The 18109-nt window shown below is 43.1% G+C and overlaps 1 protein-coding gene and 2 long non-coding RNA genes across 7 annotated transcripts in view; 1 reads left to right on the forward strand and 2 right to left on the reverse strand.

Annotated features, from left to right (window-relative positions):
- The window catches only part of LOC135352238 (cyclin-dependent kinase-like 2), a 35141-nt gene extending 20694 nt beyond the window's left edge, over positions 1–14447 (forward strand). Inside the window, exons 5-7 of one of the 4 annotated variants that reach the window (XM_064551414.1) lie at positions 5276–5422; positions 5727–5801; positions 13430–14447. In XM_064551414.1, the coding sequence (XP_064407484.1) occupies positions 5276–5422; positions 5727–5801; positions 13430–13597 (390 nt within the window). In that variant the 3' untranslated portion in view covers positions 13598–14447. Of the gene's footprint in view, positions 1–5275; positions 5423–5726; positions 5802–6006; positions 6966–13149; positions 13225–13429 lie in introns of those variants that run through there. The other 3 variants (XM_064551411.1, XM_064551410.1, XM_064551413.1) reach the window with 3 other exon arrangements.
- On the reverse strand, positions 17–17181 carry LOC135352293 (uncharacterized). 2 transcript variants are annotated; one of them, XR_010399728.1, is made up of 5 exons: positions 16904–17181; positions 16130–16248; positions 2186–2302; positions 1166–1319; positions 17–748 (listed from the first exon to the last, which is right to left on the reverse strand). It is a non-coding gene; the product is annotated as an uncharacterized LOC135352293 (long non-coding RNA). The 2 variants fall into 2 exon arrangements; XR_010399727.1 differs by lacking the exons at positions 17–748; positions 1166–1319; positions 2186–2302 and adding an exon at positions 14442–15257.
- On the reverse strand, positions 8181–11746 carry LOC135352299 (uncharacterized). The gene is made up of 3 exons (XR_010399735.1): positions 11042–11746; positions 9333–9435; positions 8181–8674 (listed from the first exon to the last, which is right to left on the reverse strand). It is a non-coding gene; the product is annotated as an uncharacterized LOC135352299 (long non-coding RNA).
- Positions 17182–18109: the final 928 nt, after the last annotated feature.

The following is an 18109-nucleotide window of genomic DNA, read 5'->3' on the forward strand; positions in this document are numbered from 1 at the left end:
ATTGCATATAATTATAGTTATTATGATGACATGAAGTGGTACATACATAATTACATTGCCAGAAAATAGTACAAAAACAGAATAATATTTAACGGTCTCATAACAAGTTCAGGTCCTTGGTTGGGGTCTTGTCCGAGGGTAGGGTGGACGCCTTCTCCCAGAATCCAAGGTCTATCTCCTCTTCCGAGTCAGACAGTGAGGGGTGGGGCTCGGGAACTGAGGGGTTAAAGAGTCACATGATCATAGTCGTAATGAGTGGAAGTTTGAGGGCTTAGGAAGTAAGGGGTGAGAAAATCACATGATAACAGTAGCTATAATTTATACTGGCTAAATGCAAAATGGCTCAACTATGATAAAAGGGACACCACACACACACCACATGAAGTGCCTACCCACACAGTGTTATACAATAGTAAGTAGTGTACAATAGTATGGCTAAGCAAGTAATAAAATAAAACTAGACTATAGGCTGAAACTTTTGAGAAAGGAGTTTTAGTAGAATCATAGACACGTACTTTATTGCACTACATAATTATACTTCCAGTGAAACAGTAAAACAGTAGCTGTACTCTATAATTTATAAAACCCCTATAGAGTGACAAGATTAAGTAGGCAATTACAAGAAAACGTATGTACAGGTGTATCGATCACTGCAACTCTACACACTAACTGACGTGACACAACTCACTAGTCGAGCCACTTTGATTTCTTGCTCTTGGACTTAAACAGAGCCGAGTCAGCACTCATCCTGTGCAACAGAGAACAGCTAGCTACTTAAGTTCTTGGGAGACAATAAAGAGAGTGATACTTTATCTGATACTTTATCTGCATTCAAGTGGTTGTATAGTGATATACAGTGTTAGCATGTACCGTAGCAGGTGAGGTGCAACATTTCACGTTTTTCGGGGCAGAGCAGCTAACGTGAACATTAAAACTGGGATAAAGCTATTGATGGGTGTGGTTTTCTAACATTGATACGTGAATATTAGACCCCATGAACATTTCTGATAGCCCAAGAGCCGCTATACAGCAAAACTAAGGATTATGATGACTGTTTTACAAAACACTACACGATGACCTTTACCTAGTATGCTCCAATATAATACTAAGATCTTACCTAACATAACACGATATAATAACTGTAAGTAAATAACAGGACCTTTACCTAATAGCGAGAGGTACTTCTCTTTGTACTCATTTTTCCGCTCCTTCTCAAAGTCCTTACGTAAACTTTTACCTCCAGTTTGGTGACACAAGCAGAAACGGAATTATTTTGCTCCTGTAGGGCAGAGGCTGAGGACTCGATAGTCGCCTTGTCTCTGTGGCAGGGGTGAGTGAGGGGGCGGGTGTGTGTGTGTGTGTGTGTGTGTGTGCAGAGAAATAAGGGTAACTAGTAAAATCATAAATTCAATAATAATTATGACATGAAATTATAGAGAGAAATGGAAGGAATACAGATGACCTTAATCAAAAACTTGCAGTTAAGCATGGGCTTATAATCGAGTAAGCGCTAATAATACAGTTTCTACAGGTACAATAACCAATACTCTAGCCTTTATAGGAGTACTAAAACAGAGCACTGGTTTGGTGGCAACATTCCTGTCCTATGAATTGCATTTTATGATGTGTTCAAATAGTTATTCATGGACATAGGCACGTAAACCACAAATTAGAACTAACAATTAACAAACGCATATAAATAAGCATAATCACAATTTGCAGAACGGAGCTTTGACTCCAACATGGTCTCAGACAAGGCCCAAGGCTACGGCCCAAAGGCCCTGTCAGGCAGAAATATGACTTGTGCATAAACAAATGGCTCTGGCCAAACACAAAAAGTGTGAAAACTCCTAATATTGATTCCAGTAGGACACTTCTAGGGGAGTTGTCCTTTTGGGTACTACAGAGCATTTATGAAGTCCACTGCTAAGCAACAATTATACAACCAACTGAAAATGCATTCTCAATATGCAATAATAATTAGATGTCCTTTTTGCCAGCTAGTTTCGTAGTTCTGGATGGGGATCAATCCCGTACATGTACAATGCTAATACTAAGATCATCATGGCAGATTGTTCATGCATGCACGAGCTCAAAGACAGATTATTATGGCCTGGGGTATGCACATTTTGACATTCGAAATTCGGGAAAAGCTATTTCACAATTATAATATGATTGCATTTACCGGAGGTGTGGAGGAGGCAGTGACCACTGGAGAGAAGCTTGCTCTCGGAGGTTTGAACTCTTAGGCATTCAGCTTGAACTTGACGTCTTTGCATTGGGGTTCAGCTTGAACATGGCCCTGAGGAATTGCAAACTCAGTACATGTACACGTGCATGTACTAAACTATGCGTGTTATTTAAATATTGTCCACGCTTATTTTCCACAATTTGGGCATGAATTTCATATTGATTTAAGCACACTATGCACTATAAAGAAGCTACCGTATATAGCGGGTATATTTCGAGGGTATTAAAAAGGTAAACTGGCGCGTAGCCAACTGCTTATCAGTCACTCGTCTCAGCGGAATATACGGATCATAATTATGACACTACCAAACATGAATATCATTATAGATAATGTGGTTAAATTTTGCTACGAGATTTAGCTACTATGGAATGTATTGAATCCCCTGAAGTGTAAGTGCGGTTACAATTACAGGGATAATATGACGTTGAGCAATCTGATAGGCTGCAATGCTCGTTGCAGCTGAGACGAGTGACTGATAGGCAGTTTGCCAGTCCCTCGCATGCGTAGGCTCCTCAACATACATATACTATTTACTAGTTTACAACAGTTTTTCCGGACCATCCAAATACAATATTTGGGTACAGTGAACATGACAATGTTGGCAGTAGGTATATCCTATCAGGCTATTAAATAACAACACTATCACTCACTCATCATCCTGAGTTTGTCATCAGACTTGCATCTTTACAAGCAGCTTCGTCATGTAGGATCATCTGATTGGCCAGGAACTTGCCATTCCCACCTCCTCAGCAATGGTCTCTCTCCATAGTTCTGGCTATGTCACTGTGGTCTACAAATTATAGGACTGGACAAAGCCTTCACCTAACACTGAGACAATAGTTAGCCACTTGCTCTATGTTCCATGGGTGCTGGGTGACCACGTGGTTGGCTGATTCAGCTGTTATTGCATGTGATTGGACATTGGAATAGGAAAAAGGGCGTATCTTGTACATCTTGTAGCTAGCTGGAGTAGTCTCGTGGACCAGCCGATATAATTATTATCGTCTGGCAAATACAATGAGCTACTTGTGCAGCGGTCTAAGTAGCTGTTTGCATTGATAAGTGGTTAGTGGTTGGAGGACAGATGTGTGAAACCACATAATTAAATCTACTTTTAGCTAGTAATGCAGCTGTGTGGTTTCACAACTTACTACAAACACTTATCAGCCACTTAGAGCGCCATGATATTTGTGGCATGGTCAACACAACTTTCTACGGTGAAATTGGCCAGACCTCTTTCAGGCTGGGTCCGCGAGACTAAGCTGGAGTGAGTCGCTAGCTAGCTAGCTGAGTCAACTAGCAATGTTTTCTTTGCGAGATGATGCTAACTTGAGGGAGTTTGTGCTGGAGAATGTGGAGCACTTTGGAGAGGAGAGAGTTCTAGGAAGTGGCTCCTATGGCTCTGTTCAAGAGGTCAGTCACTGCATGCTCTGTTTTTGTGCACTGTCTCTAGTGTATCTGCTAGCTATTCAAGTGTGACTGCCTCCATGCACAGGTGATGATCAATGGTGAAGTGTATGCAGCCAAGAAGATCCACGAGGTTCTCCTGGAGACGGACGAGCGTGGTGGAGTGGCCAACCTAGCTGGGAACTACCGCCGAGAGTGTCGACTCATGGCTCGCATCCGTCACCCCAACATCACCCAGTTTATTGGGCTGTGTTTCGTTACTGGCTCTCGACTGCCCCTTCTGGTCATGGAGAGGCTAGACTCAAGTCTGGACGATCTCCTGGAGTCCACCCCCAACATCCCCCTCTCTGTCACCCAGTACATTCTGGTCTGTGTGGCTCGAGGGCTGCTCCACCTGCATCGTGAATCCGTGGTCCATCGTGACCTCACTGCCAGGAACGTCCCACTGACAGCATCTCTGAGAGCCAAGATCACAGACTTTGGTAACTCTCGTATCGTGAATCTGGAGCCTGGTCGACTGGCCAGGACTCTGACGAGGTTTCCTGGGACACTGGTGTACATGCCGCCCGAGGCCCTCTCTGACAGAGGCCACAGTGTGTACGGACCCAGTCTGGACGTCTTCTCTTTCGGAGTGCTGCAACTGTTTGCACTCACACAAGTATGTGTGTAGTTAATGATATTCATAGGTTAGATTCCTGGTGACCTTTTATGCAGTGAATTACCTTATAAGTAGTGTGGTTGTATGTGTTGGGGAGATCCCCCTTTAATATTGTTGACCTTCAGCAAATGCATTTTATATGTATGATTGTGAATATACGTGCACTCCTTTTCTCCATACATACAGACATACATAAAAACAATCATGACAGTCAGTATTCACATGTTCTTCCACTCGTGTCATTGGACTAGGTGTTTCCAGGAGATCTCCTTGCCCCCACGTACAGCGACCCCAACAACCCAGACCACCTCCTGGCTCGCTCAGAGTTTGAGCGTCGAGGTCCCTACACGGCTCTCCTTGAGAGGAGTCTGGCGGGTGGACGTGAGCACCCTCTGTTTGGTCTGGTGAGGGAGTGTCTGGCCAACACCCTAGAGAGAAGACCGACCACCGCTGAGCTCCTCTCGTCTCTGGAGGAGGTGGGGAGGGAGATGGACGGAGGACTGCTCCAGCTGGACATTGCACGAGTGAAGACTGCCAGGACCCTCAGGGCAAAGGAGAAGAGGATAGAGGCTCTACAGGTGAGTCCAGTCTAGTGAGCTAGTGGGTGCAAGGGTCTGACACTGCATGCTGTACTCTGTTCTCAGAGAGAGGTGGTCCAGAAGGACAGGATACTGGAGAGGAAAGATGAGCAAATAGTACAGAAAGATGAACAACTTACTGAGAAAGATGAGCAACTTACTGAGAAAGATGTACTTCTTGTGCAAAAAGACGATCAACTAGATCAAAAAGACGGACTTCTGACACAAAAAGATGAGCTACTTGTTCAAAAAGATGAGGAAGTAGCAGACAAATATACTCAGCTGGCTAGACTGCAACAGGTCAGCAGAACCAGTTTATTTCGTTTATTATAAGCTATTTTGTTCCACGAGCTAGCATGTTAATAACCTTTTTTTATACAGATATTGAATAGTGTCCGTGCTAATGCTGCCACCAAAGATGGTGTGATTGCTGACAAGGACAGACAACTCAATGAACAAGAGTCAAGGATCACTGATTTCATTTCCCAGAGAGAGGCTGCTCTAGTTGAGAGGGCCGCTCTCTTACAGGTATTATAGTAGTCACCAAATGCACACACTCTTATACGCTAGTATTATACTACAATAATGATATTTGTTTGCGTACATGTAGCTAAGTGTGTCGATGAGATTCCAACAATAGTAGTATACCTCAACAATTGATGCTATTGTATAAATCATGTTAAGCTGCTAAATACACATCCGTTTGAGTGTGCCTATAATTATGTACTTCCTTTAGCGGAAATTGTTGTTCTCGTTCTGTTGTAGAATTTCCACAATGTTATTCACGTCTGTGTTTTAATTCAAAGATTTCCACCAACGTTCCCCTGTACAGGCACACAGGGAACAGACTGAGCACAAAGATGCTGAGCTGGTCAGGAGAGACGCCATCATTCAACAGCAGAGACTGGTGACACAAAATGCACCATTATATTATTGCAGAGCTATAGTAGAAGCTTTGATCTCTTATAATCGTACTGTACATTCTATTAGACTGATGGGCGTGGCCTCTTAAGCTAATTAGAGAAAGTGATTTAGTGTGCATGCAATTATTGCTACAAGTAACACTCGCTTGTTAGTAGACACTATCCTAATTACACTCATTCATTATTCAGGGTCCCCCTCCCAGAGAGTTGAGACCTCCACTCACTCTGAAATGGAGAAGAAGAAAATACATGCCAATCAAGATGGGTACCTCGGTACAGAGTGTTGTTATCGGTGACACGGTGTATGTTGGTGGAGGTAGTGCAGACAATGATCGTGACAGGTGTACAGTGATAAAGCTCGAGCAAGATCAATGGACCAAACTACCAGGGTACACCACCAAGTGGTTTGCTATGACATCACTCGCTAATCGACTAGTGCTGGTGGGAGGACATGATCCAAGAAACAACAAACGCACCAATCAGCTTGCAGTGTTTGAATCAGGGAAATGGACTCACCCGTACCTACCAATGAACATTGCTCGTTCTTCCTCAACAGTTGTCTCCTTCAACAACCACATCATTGTAGCTGGTGGGCGTAATGAAGAACCTACCTCCTCTGTGGAGGTGTTGGACGTGGCATCGAGAAGATGGTACATTGCTCAGTCACTACCTAACCCACGATCAGGACTTAAATCGACTCTCATAGGAAACACCCTCTACCTAATGGGAGGGTGGGATCACACTGGGTGTGCAACCAAGACAGTGCACCACGTCGACCTCAATGAACTGATTGCAAAGGCCCATTCGAACCTGGACACACCCACTCTCTGGCAGACCTTACAGGAAGTACCACTCATGTGGTCAGCTCCTCTCAGTATTGGGAGGTCACTATTAGCCGTTGGTGGACGAGACGACAGACGCAACCCAAGATCATCGATCCACCTCTACCAGCCTGACACCAGGAGGTGGGTGAAAGTGGGAGACCTGCCTACTGCACGATACTGCTGCACATGCTCAGTAGTTCCTAGTGGAGAGGTCATTGTAGCCGGAGGACAGACAAAACTGTTTACTGCATATACTCCAACTGTTGATTTCTTCTCTATAAGTGCTAATTAGTTAATTTGTTAAAAATTGCTTCTCTTTGATATTGTGCGTTAACGATAATTATGAATTTTTTTATTATGTTCTAAAGTTGCAACAGAATTTCATCGTACATAGTTAATACGATGGCATGAAGTGGTACGTACAAGAACAAACAAAGTAATATTTAACAGTTGGTTTCTCTTTGCAATCTTGATATTATTATCTTGCATGTCGGAAAAAAAACTTTTTTATTAAGTCCAACAAAAATATGACATAAGACATTCCAAGAAACAACAAACGCACCAATCAGCTTGCAGTGTTTGAATCAGGGAAATGGACTCACCCGTACCTACCAATGAACATTGCTCGTTCTTCCTCAACAGTTGTCTCCTTCAACAACCACATCATTGTAGCTGGTGGGCGTAATGAAGAACCTACCTCCTCTGTGGAGGTGTTGGACGTGGCATCAAGAAGATGGTACATTGCTCAGTCACTACCTAACCCACGATCAGTACTGAAATCGACTCTCATTGGAAACATCCTCTACCTAATGGGAGGGTACGATCACACTGGGTGGGCAACCAAGACAGTGCACCACGTCAACCTCAATGAACTCATTGCAAAGGTCCTTTCCAACCTGGACACACCCACTCTCTGGCAGACCTTACAGGAAGTACCACTCGTGTGGTCAGCTCCTCTCAGTATTGGGAGGTCACTATTAGCCATTGGTGGGCGGGAAGACAGAGCCAACCCAAGTTCATCGATCCACCTCTACCAGCCTGACACCAGGAGGTGGGTGAAAGTGGGAGACCTGCCTACTACACGATATTGCTGCACATGCTCAGTACTTCCTAGTGGAGAGGTCATTGTAGCCGGAGGACGGACAGATTCATTTGAAACTGTTGATTTTTTCTCTATAAGTGCTAATTAGTTATTTTATTATTGTTTCTCTTTAATTGTGCGATGAGTTTATAACGATATTGATATTCATTTATAATAATGTTGAAGTTGCAACAGAATTTTATCGCATATAATTATACCGTATAGCGCGAAATTTTCGAGGGGCTTAATTTTCGCGGATTTCGTGGGTTAGAATCCTACACGAAAATTAAGTCCACGAAAATTGAATTACCTACTATAGCATGCATAGATTTAAAGGCGTGGCTTCCGGTAAGCAGTCATTCCGCGAACATTGTGCAACGAAATAGCTTTTAGAGGCTAATCCACGAAATATAAGTGCCTCGAAAATTTCGCGCTATACGGTAGTTATTATGATGACATGAAGTGGTACATACATAATTACATTGCCAGAAAATAGTACAAAAACAGACAAAATAATATTTAACAGTCTCATAACAAGTTCAAGTCCTTAGTTGGGGTCTTGTCCGAGGGTAGGGTGGACGCCTTCTCCCAGAATACAAAGTCTATCTCCTCTTCCGAGTCAGACAGTGAGGGGTGGGGCTCGGGAACTGAGGGGTTAAAGAGTCACATGGTCATAGTCACACTGAGTGGCCAGTTTACGTGAGGCCCCTCTCTTTCTTAGCAGCATAGTAGGCCTAAAGGTGTGTGTGGGGGGGGGTCGTACATGATTGTACATTGCACACCTAGCCTTCAAATAGGACACACTATAGCTGACCTTGAATGACTTTAAGGGACTCTACAAAGTATGACACAAATGCATTTTCCAGCTAATGTACTCTGTACCTCTACCTCCATTCTCAGTGCCTCTTCTTGTCTCCTCAACACTTGGCCGGGCTGAAAAATGACTGCATAACTGGGGGCCGGAAAAGATGAGGGGTGGAAAAATCAAACAATAGTACAGAAGACAAATCGATCAGTCAATCTACAATTAGAACTAGAGCACTGAAGTGCTACCCTCGGCTGTTGACATAAATAATAAGAAACCAGAGGAGTGTTATACCGTATAGCGGGTAATTTCAGGGGACAAAATATTCGTGGTTCAGCAATATTAAGACATTTCGTGGGTAATATTTTCGTGGTTGCTGCTTGCACTGCAGGTAAAGTGTAGGCAAGGTCGCTTCATACGTGGGTAAAATATTCGTGGTCAGACCTCCAACCACAAAAACCACAAATATTTTACCCCACGAAAATTACACGCTATACGGTACAATAGTATGATCTGGCTAAGCAGCAAGTAACGGGAGCAATAAAATAAAACTAGACTATAGGCTGAAACTTTTGAGAACGAGTTTTAGTAGAATCATAACACTAATAGTATCTTATTGCACTAGATTATAATCTTACTTCAAGATATACAGTGAAACAGTATAGCTGTACTCTAGAGGTGGCATAGGTCCGCTATGAAGTCCATTAATTAACCTGACTGTATTCTATAATAATCTCTATAGAGTGACTAGAATAAGAAAAGCTTCACTACAACTCTACACACTAACTGACGTGACACAACTCACTAGTCGAGCCACTTTGATTTCTTGCTCTTGGACTTAAACAGAGCCGAGTCAGCACTCGTTGGGGTCAAAGTCCAGCTCACCTGGTTGGTACTAATCCTCAGGTCTATAGTAGAGAGAAAACACGTGAACAGTACTTACTACGAATTATGGTCAAACAATAATAACTGTACACACACAAGCACGTCTTAAAACGATTGCCTCACACGAGATCAACTCCCACGAGATCAATTCTTACCAGATCAACTTTGCATGAGATCAATTGTTAGTAGATCAACTCTCATAGAATCAACTTTTCATAGGATCAACTCAACTCCTGAAATCAACTCAAATCAACTCTAATCTTGTTATCCAGAGATTAACTTTTTAAAGGTGTTGGCCTCACTTTTTTAGCTAATTACTATTGTGCATGTGCGCCCATACCAGAGATTGGCAGGTATTGAGTAATAAGCCCCTATAGATTTAGCACAATGCACGCTCATTCACAATGGCTCAATCATCAAGAATTCCAGAAGAGCTATAGGAAAGACTTTGAGAGGTATATCTACACGAAAATAAGACGTACATTTTATGGTATCTGTGGCATTTTATGCACTGACATTTGTTAACAGCCTGGCTTGCCATCCAACAAACAGTGACGAGCTAGTGGACTATTTCATGCACTTACATGTAGTACAACCTGGACCAATGGAAACATTCACTTTCAATCACATCAGAGAGCTTAGAGCTAGGATGATGTTACTGCGTTCTATCGTGATAAGCGCCACTGAACTGATCAACCTGTTAAACTACTATATATGGTATGTAATCCTATAGGCCCTCTAATAACCAACACCCACTCAAGTCAATGGCCCACACTTTAAAGGTGCTGTTTCAAATTCTTACCCATCCAGCCGTACAGCCTGTAGTAGTACTGAACAGTATAATGGCAGCTGCAAAAATTCATCCAACAGGCATCCGATTAATATGGCATCCAACCAAAACAAAGATTCAGAGCTACATGCATGCATGTTTGTAGCTACATCTCGGCCATAGAGACGCAAAATAAAAGAGAAGAATCCATACAAAGACTGTTTGACTGCTTCAATACATGAGGCATGACCCTGGAGAGTATATTTATTTTACCAGCCATCAAGCATCTTAATTGTAAAAATTGGAAGTGTAGCGGTTTTTTGTAAAACTGAGTTGATCACATGAAGTTGATCCTATGAAAAGTTGATTCTATGAGAGTTGATCTACTAACAATTGACCTCGTGCAAAGTTGCTCTGGTAAGAATTGATCTCGTGGGAGTTGATCTCATGAAAGTTGATCTCGTGTGCACACATTAAATCCTCAGGTCTAGTAGGGAGAAAACACGTGAATAGTACTTACTACGAATTAGGGCCTAACAATAATAACTGTACACACACAAGCACGTCTTCAAACACTGCACATGTAACCAAGGCAATGGCTATAATAGTCTCAAGCAACTTCACCATAACACGACCCCTGGCTATATAAGGTCAAATACTTGTGTCATTAGAGCCCTTGTCAGAGCTTGCTACATGACGGTAGTCTACTGGCGCACTCTTCAACATACTATTTAAAAGTTTCAAACAGCTTTCCGGACAATCTAAACAAAATCAAATGCGTCCTATAGGAATAGTGTACATGAAAATGTTGGCAGTAGGTATATCCTATCAGGCTATTAAATAACAACACTATCACTCACTCATCATCCTGAGTTTGTCATCAGACTTGCATCTTTACGAGCAGCTTCGTCATGTAGGATCATCTGATTGGACAGGAACTTGCCATTCCCACCTCCTCAGCAATGGTCTCTCTCCAGGCTATGGTCCTGGCTATGTCACTGTGGCTCACAATAGGACTGGACAAAGCCTCCAGCCCCTCGCTCCATCCCAGGCAATAGATTTTGGTCATGCTTCAAAACGTGATTTGCTGATTCATCATTGTTATTGCAGATCTGGTAGACGACAAGTATTGTTTTTTCTACTTGCTGCGATCTGAATAAAGTCTCTGGATTTAATCAGTGAGTAGTGCAGACAGCACTGATTACAATGTACATGATTCAGATGCAATTTTTGGCTCTATACATTCATACTTATCTTTTACAGAGAAGATGTCTGACTATCTCACAATAGCAGATCTAGGAAAACTATACATAGCTACGTTTGATGCTCGAATCAAGTGGCGAAACTTCTTGCTGGTTCTTGAGATATCCTCGGATACCATCGACAGCATTGGTACGAAATGGCGAGATGATCCTGATGACTGCTATCGGGAGGGTTTGAAAGAATGGCTGAAAGATGGGGAGAGACGCTGGGAAGATGTTGTCAAAGCTTTGTCCAGTCCCATCGTGGGCCACAGTGACATAGCTAATACCATCGAGAGAGATCATCTACAGTCTACTGATGCAAGCAATCCTACTGATGTGAAGTCAGAGGGTAAGCACTAGTTCAGCACAGGAATGCATATCTCATACATGATGCTTAGTTTATTAGCTAGCTACTATAATATTCACCCGGGTCCCTCTCATAAACACACACACACACACACACACACACACACAATGTTTTTACAGTTGACGAAAATCACCAGAAGATCAACGATGATTTAACTGTTTTCCTAGACGAGCTACTTGGTAAAGGTGCATTTGGAGCAGTCTTCAAAGGCAGCTACAAGGGCGAGATTTGTGCAGTCAAACTTCTAATTTACGAGGCTGTAGAAATGCAGACAGGTTTCCCAACCAGCAAAAGTGAAGAAGCCAGCAAAGCATTTGATCGTGAGTGTGAGTATCTCCAGTCACTCCAGCACCCAAACGTTGTTCTGTATTTGTCGACTACTAAGCACCCCAAATCAGGTGGTACAATCCTCGTTGTTGAGCTGATGGATTGCAATCTGAGATCCTATTTCTCCGGCCTTGATGAAGAGTCTATCACTAGCGAATGTGAAATTAGCCTGTCCAAAGACATGGCTTGTGGTCTGGCCTACATTCACAGCAAGAAGATTATCCACCGTGACCTCTGTGGTGATAACGTCTTGCTGAAGCTAACACGACCAGTGCCTGTTGCAAAGATTTCCGACTTTGGCATGTCACGGCTATATGATCCCTCCAAGCTTAGCCACACCCTCACGGCCGTTGGTCACCGTATGGGGTATCTACCTCTCGAGGCTATTCGATTGGACAAGGAGACTTACGATAATAGCGTGGATGTGTTTTCCCTTGGGGCGATTATGGTACAGATCGTTTGCAAGCTGAAGACAGTCAAATCTGTGGAAGATTGATTAGACCATGTTGCCCAGGTCCCTCACACACACAGGTTGAGGAAGCTTATCGACAGTTGTTTGCAAGAAGACATGAGGAGGAGACCATCTGCCAGGGACATCTGTAAGTCAATTAGTGTTGTACATTTTACCGCAAATAATTTGTAAGTCAATTTGTGTGTTGTACGATTCCGAAATTTTATTCGGAAAAAGTTCCTTATTGAAGATTTAACTTTTACTTTAGATGCTTCACTGACAAGCGACTCTGACACAGTGGAGGCAACAAAGAGGGAGTAGTATTATACTACAATGATGATATTTGTTTGCGTACATGTAGCTAAGTGTGTCGATGAGATTCCAACAATAGTAGTATACCTCAACAATTGATGCTATTGTATAAATCATGTTAAGCTGCTAAATACACATCCGTTTGAGTGTGCCTATAATTATGTACTTCCTTTAGCAGAAATTGTTGTTTGTTCTCGTTCTGTTGTAGAATTTTCTCTAATGTTATTCATGTCTGTGTTTGATTTCCACCAACGTTCCCCTGTACAGGCACACAGGGAACAAATTGGGCACAAAGATGCTGAGCTGGTCAGGAGAGACGCCATCATTCAACAGCAGAGACAAGTGAGACAAAATGCACCATTATATTATTGCAGAGCTATAGTAGAAGCTTTGATCTCTTATAATCGTACTGTACATTCTATTAGACTGGTGGGCGTGGCCTCTTAAGCTAATTAGAGAAAGTGATTTAGTGTGCATGCAATTATTGCTACAAGTAACACTCGCTTGTTAGTAGACACTATCCTAATTACACTCATTCATTATTCAGGGTCCCCCTCCCAGAGAGTTGAGACCTCCACTCACTCTGAAATGGAGAAGAGGAAAAGATATGCCAATCAAGATGGGTACCTCGGTACAGAGTGTTGTTATCGGTGACACGGTGTATGTTGGTGGAGGGTTTGCAGTCAATGATCGTGACATAATTTATGTACAGTGATGAAGCTCGAGCAAGATCAATGGACCAAACTACCAGAGTACACTGCCAAGTTTTTCGCTATGACATCACTCGCTAATCGACTAGTGCTGGTGGGAGGACGTCATCCAAGTATCAACAAACGCACCAATCAGCTTGCAGTGTTTGAATCAGGGGAATGGACTCACCCGTACCCACCAATGAACATTGCTCGTTGTTCCTCAACAGCTGTCTCCTTCAACAACCACATCATTGTAGCTGGTGGGTATGATGATAAAGGACGTACCCTCTCCTCTGTGGAGGTGTTGGACGTGGCATCAAGAAGATGGTACATTGCTCAGTCACTACCTAACCCACGATCAAAACTGAAATCGACTCTCATAGGAAACACCCTCTACCTAATGGGAGGGTGGTATCACACTGTGATGCCAACCAAGACAGTGCACCACGTCGACCTCAATGAACTGATTGCAAAGGCCCTTCCCAACCTGGACACACCCACTCTCTGGCAGACCTTACAGGAAGTACCACTCGTGCGGTCAGCTCCTCTCAGTATTGGGAGGTCACTATTAGCCGTTGGTGGACGGGACGACAGTGTCAACCCAAGTTCATCGATCCACCTCTACCAGCCTGACACCAGGAGGTGGGTGAAAGTGGGAGACCTGCCTACTGCACGAGACTGCTGCACATGCTCAGTACTTCCTAGTGGAGAGGTCATTGTAGCCGGAGGACTGACAGATTCATTTCTTTATATTCAAACTGTTCATTTCTTCTCTATAAGCACTAATTAGTTATTTTGTTAATTGCTTCTCTTTAATTGTGCGATGAGTTTATAACGATATTGATGTTCTTTTTATCATGTTGAGAAAATTAAGTTGCAACAGAATTTTATCGCATATAATTATAGTTATTATGATGACATGAAGTGGTACATACATAATTACATTGCCAGAAAATAGTACAAAAACAGACAAAATAATATTTAACAGTCTCATAACAAGTTCAGGTCCTTGGTTGGGGTCTTGTCCGAGGGTAGGGTGGACGCCTTCTCCCAGAATACAAAGTGTATCTACTCTTCCGAGTCAGACAGTGAGGGGTGGGGCTCGGGAACTGAGGGGTTAAAGAGTCACATGGTCATAGTCATACTGAGTGGAAGTTTGAGGGCTTAGGAAGTAAGGGGTGAGAAAATCACATGATAACAGTAGCTATAATTTATACTGGCTAAATGCAAAATGGCTCAACTATGATAAAGGGACACCACACAACACATGTACTGGTATACAATATGTACGTACTTACATACTGAAGTGCCTACCCACACAAATAATCAAGTGTTAGTGTACAATAGTATGTATAATCTGGCTAAGCAAGTAACGGGAGTAATAAAATAAAACTAGACTATAGGCTGAAACTTTTGAGAAAAGAGTTTTAGTAGAATCATAGACACGTACTTTATTGCACTACATAATTATACTTCCAGTGAAACAGTGAAACTACTACTGTACTCTATAATTTATAGAACCCCTATAGAGTGACAAGATTAAGTAGGCACTTGCAAGAAAACGTATGTACAGGTGTATCGATCACTACAACTCTACACACTAACTGACGCGACACAACTCATTAGTCGAGCCACTTTGATTTCTTGCTCTTGGACTTAAACAAAGCCGAGTCAGCACTCATCCTGTGCAACAGAGAACAGTTAGCTACTTAACTTCTAGGGAGACAATAAAAAGAGTGATTGTGCTTTATCTGCATTCAAGTGGTTGTATAGTGATATACAGTGTTAGCATGTACCGTAGCAGGTGAGGTGCAACATTTCACGTTTTTCGGGGCAGAGCAGCAAACGTGAACATTAAAACTGGGATAAAGCTATTGATGGGTGTACATTGAAACGTACAATAACCAATACTCTAGCCTTTATAGGAGTACTAAAACAGGGCCCACATTAGTTGGTGGCAACATTCCTGTCCTATGAATTGCATTTTATGACATGTTCAAATATTTATTCATGGACACAGACACGTAAACCACAAATTAGAACTAACAATTAACAAACGCATATAAATAAGCATAATCACAATTTGCAGAACGGAGCTTTGACTCCAACATGGTTTCAGACAAGGCCCAAGGCTACGGCCCAAAGGCCCTGTCAGGCAGAAATATGACTTGTGCATAAACAAATGGCTCTGGCCAAACACAAAAAGTGTGAAAACTCCTAATATTGATTCCAGTAGGACACTTCTAGGGGAGTTGTCCTTTTGAGTACTACAGAGCATTTATAAAGTCCACTGCTAAGTAACAATTATACAACCAACTGAAAATGCATTCTCAATATGCAATAATAATTAGATGTCCTTTTTGCCAGCTAGTTTCGTAGTTCTGGATGGGGATGAATCCCGTACATGTACAATGATAATACTAAGATCATCATGGCAGATTGTTCATGCATGCACGAGCTCAAAGACAGATTATTATGGCCGGGGTATGCATATTTTGATATTCGAAATTCGGGAAAAGCTATTTCACAATTATAATAATTATGATTGCATTTACCAGAGAGGTGTGGAGGAGGCAGTGACCACTGGAGAGAAGCTTGCTCTCGGAGGTTTGAACTCTTAGGCATTCAGCTTGAACTTGACGTCTTTGCATTGGGGTTCAGCTTGAACATGGCCCTGAGGAATCGCAAACTCAGTACACGTACACGCGCATGTACTAAACTATGCGTGTTATTTATGCGTGTTATTTAAATATTGTCCACGCTTATTTTCCACAATTTGGGCATGAATTTCATATTGATTTAAGCACACTATGCACTATAAAGAAGCTACCGTAGATAGCGGGTATATTTCGAGGGTATAAAAAAGGTAGACTGGCGCGTAGCGTGAGCGACTGGCCAACTGCTTATCAGTCACTCGTCTCAGCGGAATATATGGATCATAATAATGACATTACCAAACATGAATATCGTTATAGATAATGTGGTTAAATTTTGCTTTAGCTACTATGGAATATAATGTACTCAATCCCTGAAGTGTAAGTGCGGTTACAATTACAGGGCTAATATGACATTGAGCAATCTGATAGGCTGCAATGCTCGTTGTGATAACACGACCCCTGGCTATAAGGTCAAATACTCGTGTCATTAGAGCCCTTGTCAGAGCTTGCTACATGATGGTAGTCTACTGGCGCACTCTTCAACACACAGTTTCAAACAGCTTTCCGGACCATCCAAACAAAATCAAATGCGTCCTATAGGAACAGTGTACATGAAAATGTTGACAGTAGGTATATCCTATCAGGCTATTAAATAACAACACTATCACTCACTCATCATCCTGAGTTTGTCATCAGACTTGCATCTTTACGAGCAGCTTCGTCATGTAGGATCATCTGATTGGTCAGGAACTTGCCATTCCCACCTCCTCAGCAATGGTCTCTCTCCATGGTCCTGGCTATGTCACTGTGACTCACAATAGGACTGGACAAAGCCTCCAGCCGCTCCAGCCCAGGCAATAGATTTTGGCCATCTTCAAAACGTGATTTGCTGATTCAGCATTTTTATTACAGAAAGTATGAGGGGTGAGTAGTGCCAAAAGGAGGGTGTTTGTTTGGTGGCGGCGGCTTAACTTCGAAGGTGGCGGCGGCTTAACCTCGAATGTGGCGGAGGCTGTTTCCTTCTTCTATCTATGGCGGCTGGTGTTTTTTGGTGGCAGTAGTATGGCAAGCGGTTTGTAACATAAGTATTATTATGACGTTGACATGCTTTACAGCATGACGTGAGGGCCTTACGGCCCTCACGTCATGCTGTAAAGCACGTCACGTAATGTAGGATGTGCAAGGAACCGCGCATGCGCAAAGTGGAAAAGGTATGGCACCCTTGGTTGAAGGACTCCTAGGTCGCCCTCCTCCCCCTTCGATCTTCTTAGATGAAACAGTGTCAGCCATTGCCTCCTCCTCTGCTCGTCCTGACTGGCAGACTCTGAACGACATCGACATTCCCCTCAGACAGGGAGCCCTCTCTGCTGCTATTGATGAATCCGTTATGAAGAGCCTGTTAGCCTCGGCCCCCACCACTAGGTCACGAGCACTGGCCCTCTCCACTGGTCTCCCTCACGCTCACGACTGGCTGAACGTAATCCCTTCTCCCTCACTCGGGCTTCACCTCCAAGATAGGGAGTTTCGCTCTTGCCTGTGTTACTGGCTAGGGGTCCCGCTGCACAATGACCAGTTCACCTGCCCTGAGTGTCATGGTGTTGCTGACTCCCTTGGTGACCACCAGGTGGGATGTGGAGGCAACAGTGACCGTATCAGCCGTCACAACGCCGTCCGTGACGTTGTTTTTAAAGCGGCTCAGTCTGCTGCTCTGGGCCCCTCAAGAGAAACTACAGGGCTTGTTCCTGACTCGGCTTCTCGCCCTGCAGACGTCCTCCTCCCCAACTGGATCAATGGTCGTCCAGCGGCTCTTGACGTCCATGTCATTTCTCCTCTCCAGTCTCTCACACTGTCTGAGGCTGCAAGGACCCAGGGCCACGC

This window comes from Halichondria panicea, chromosome 1 (assembly GCF_963675165.1).
Source record: "Halichondria panicea chromosome 1, odHalPani1.1, whole genome shotgun sequence".
In the NCBI taxonomy this organism is placed as follows: Eukaryota; Metazoa; Porifera; class Demospongiae; order Suberitida; family Halichondriidae; genus Halichondria; species Halichondria panicea.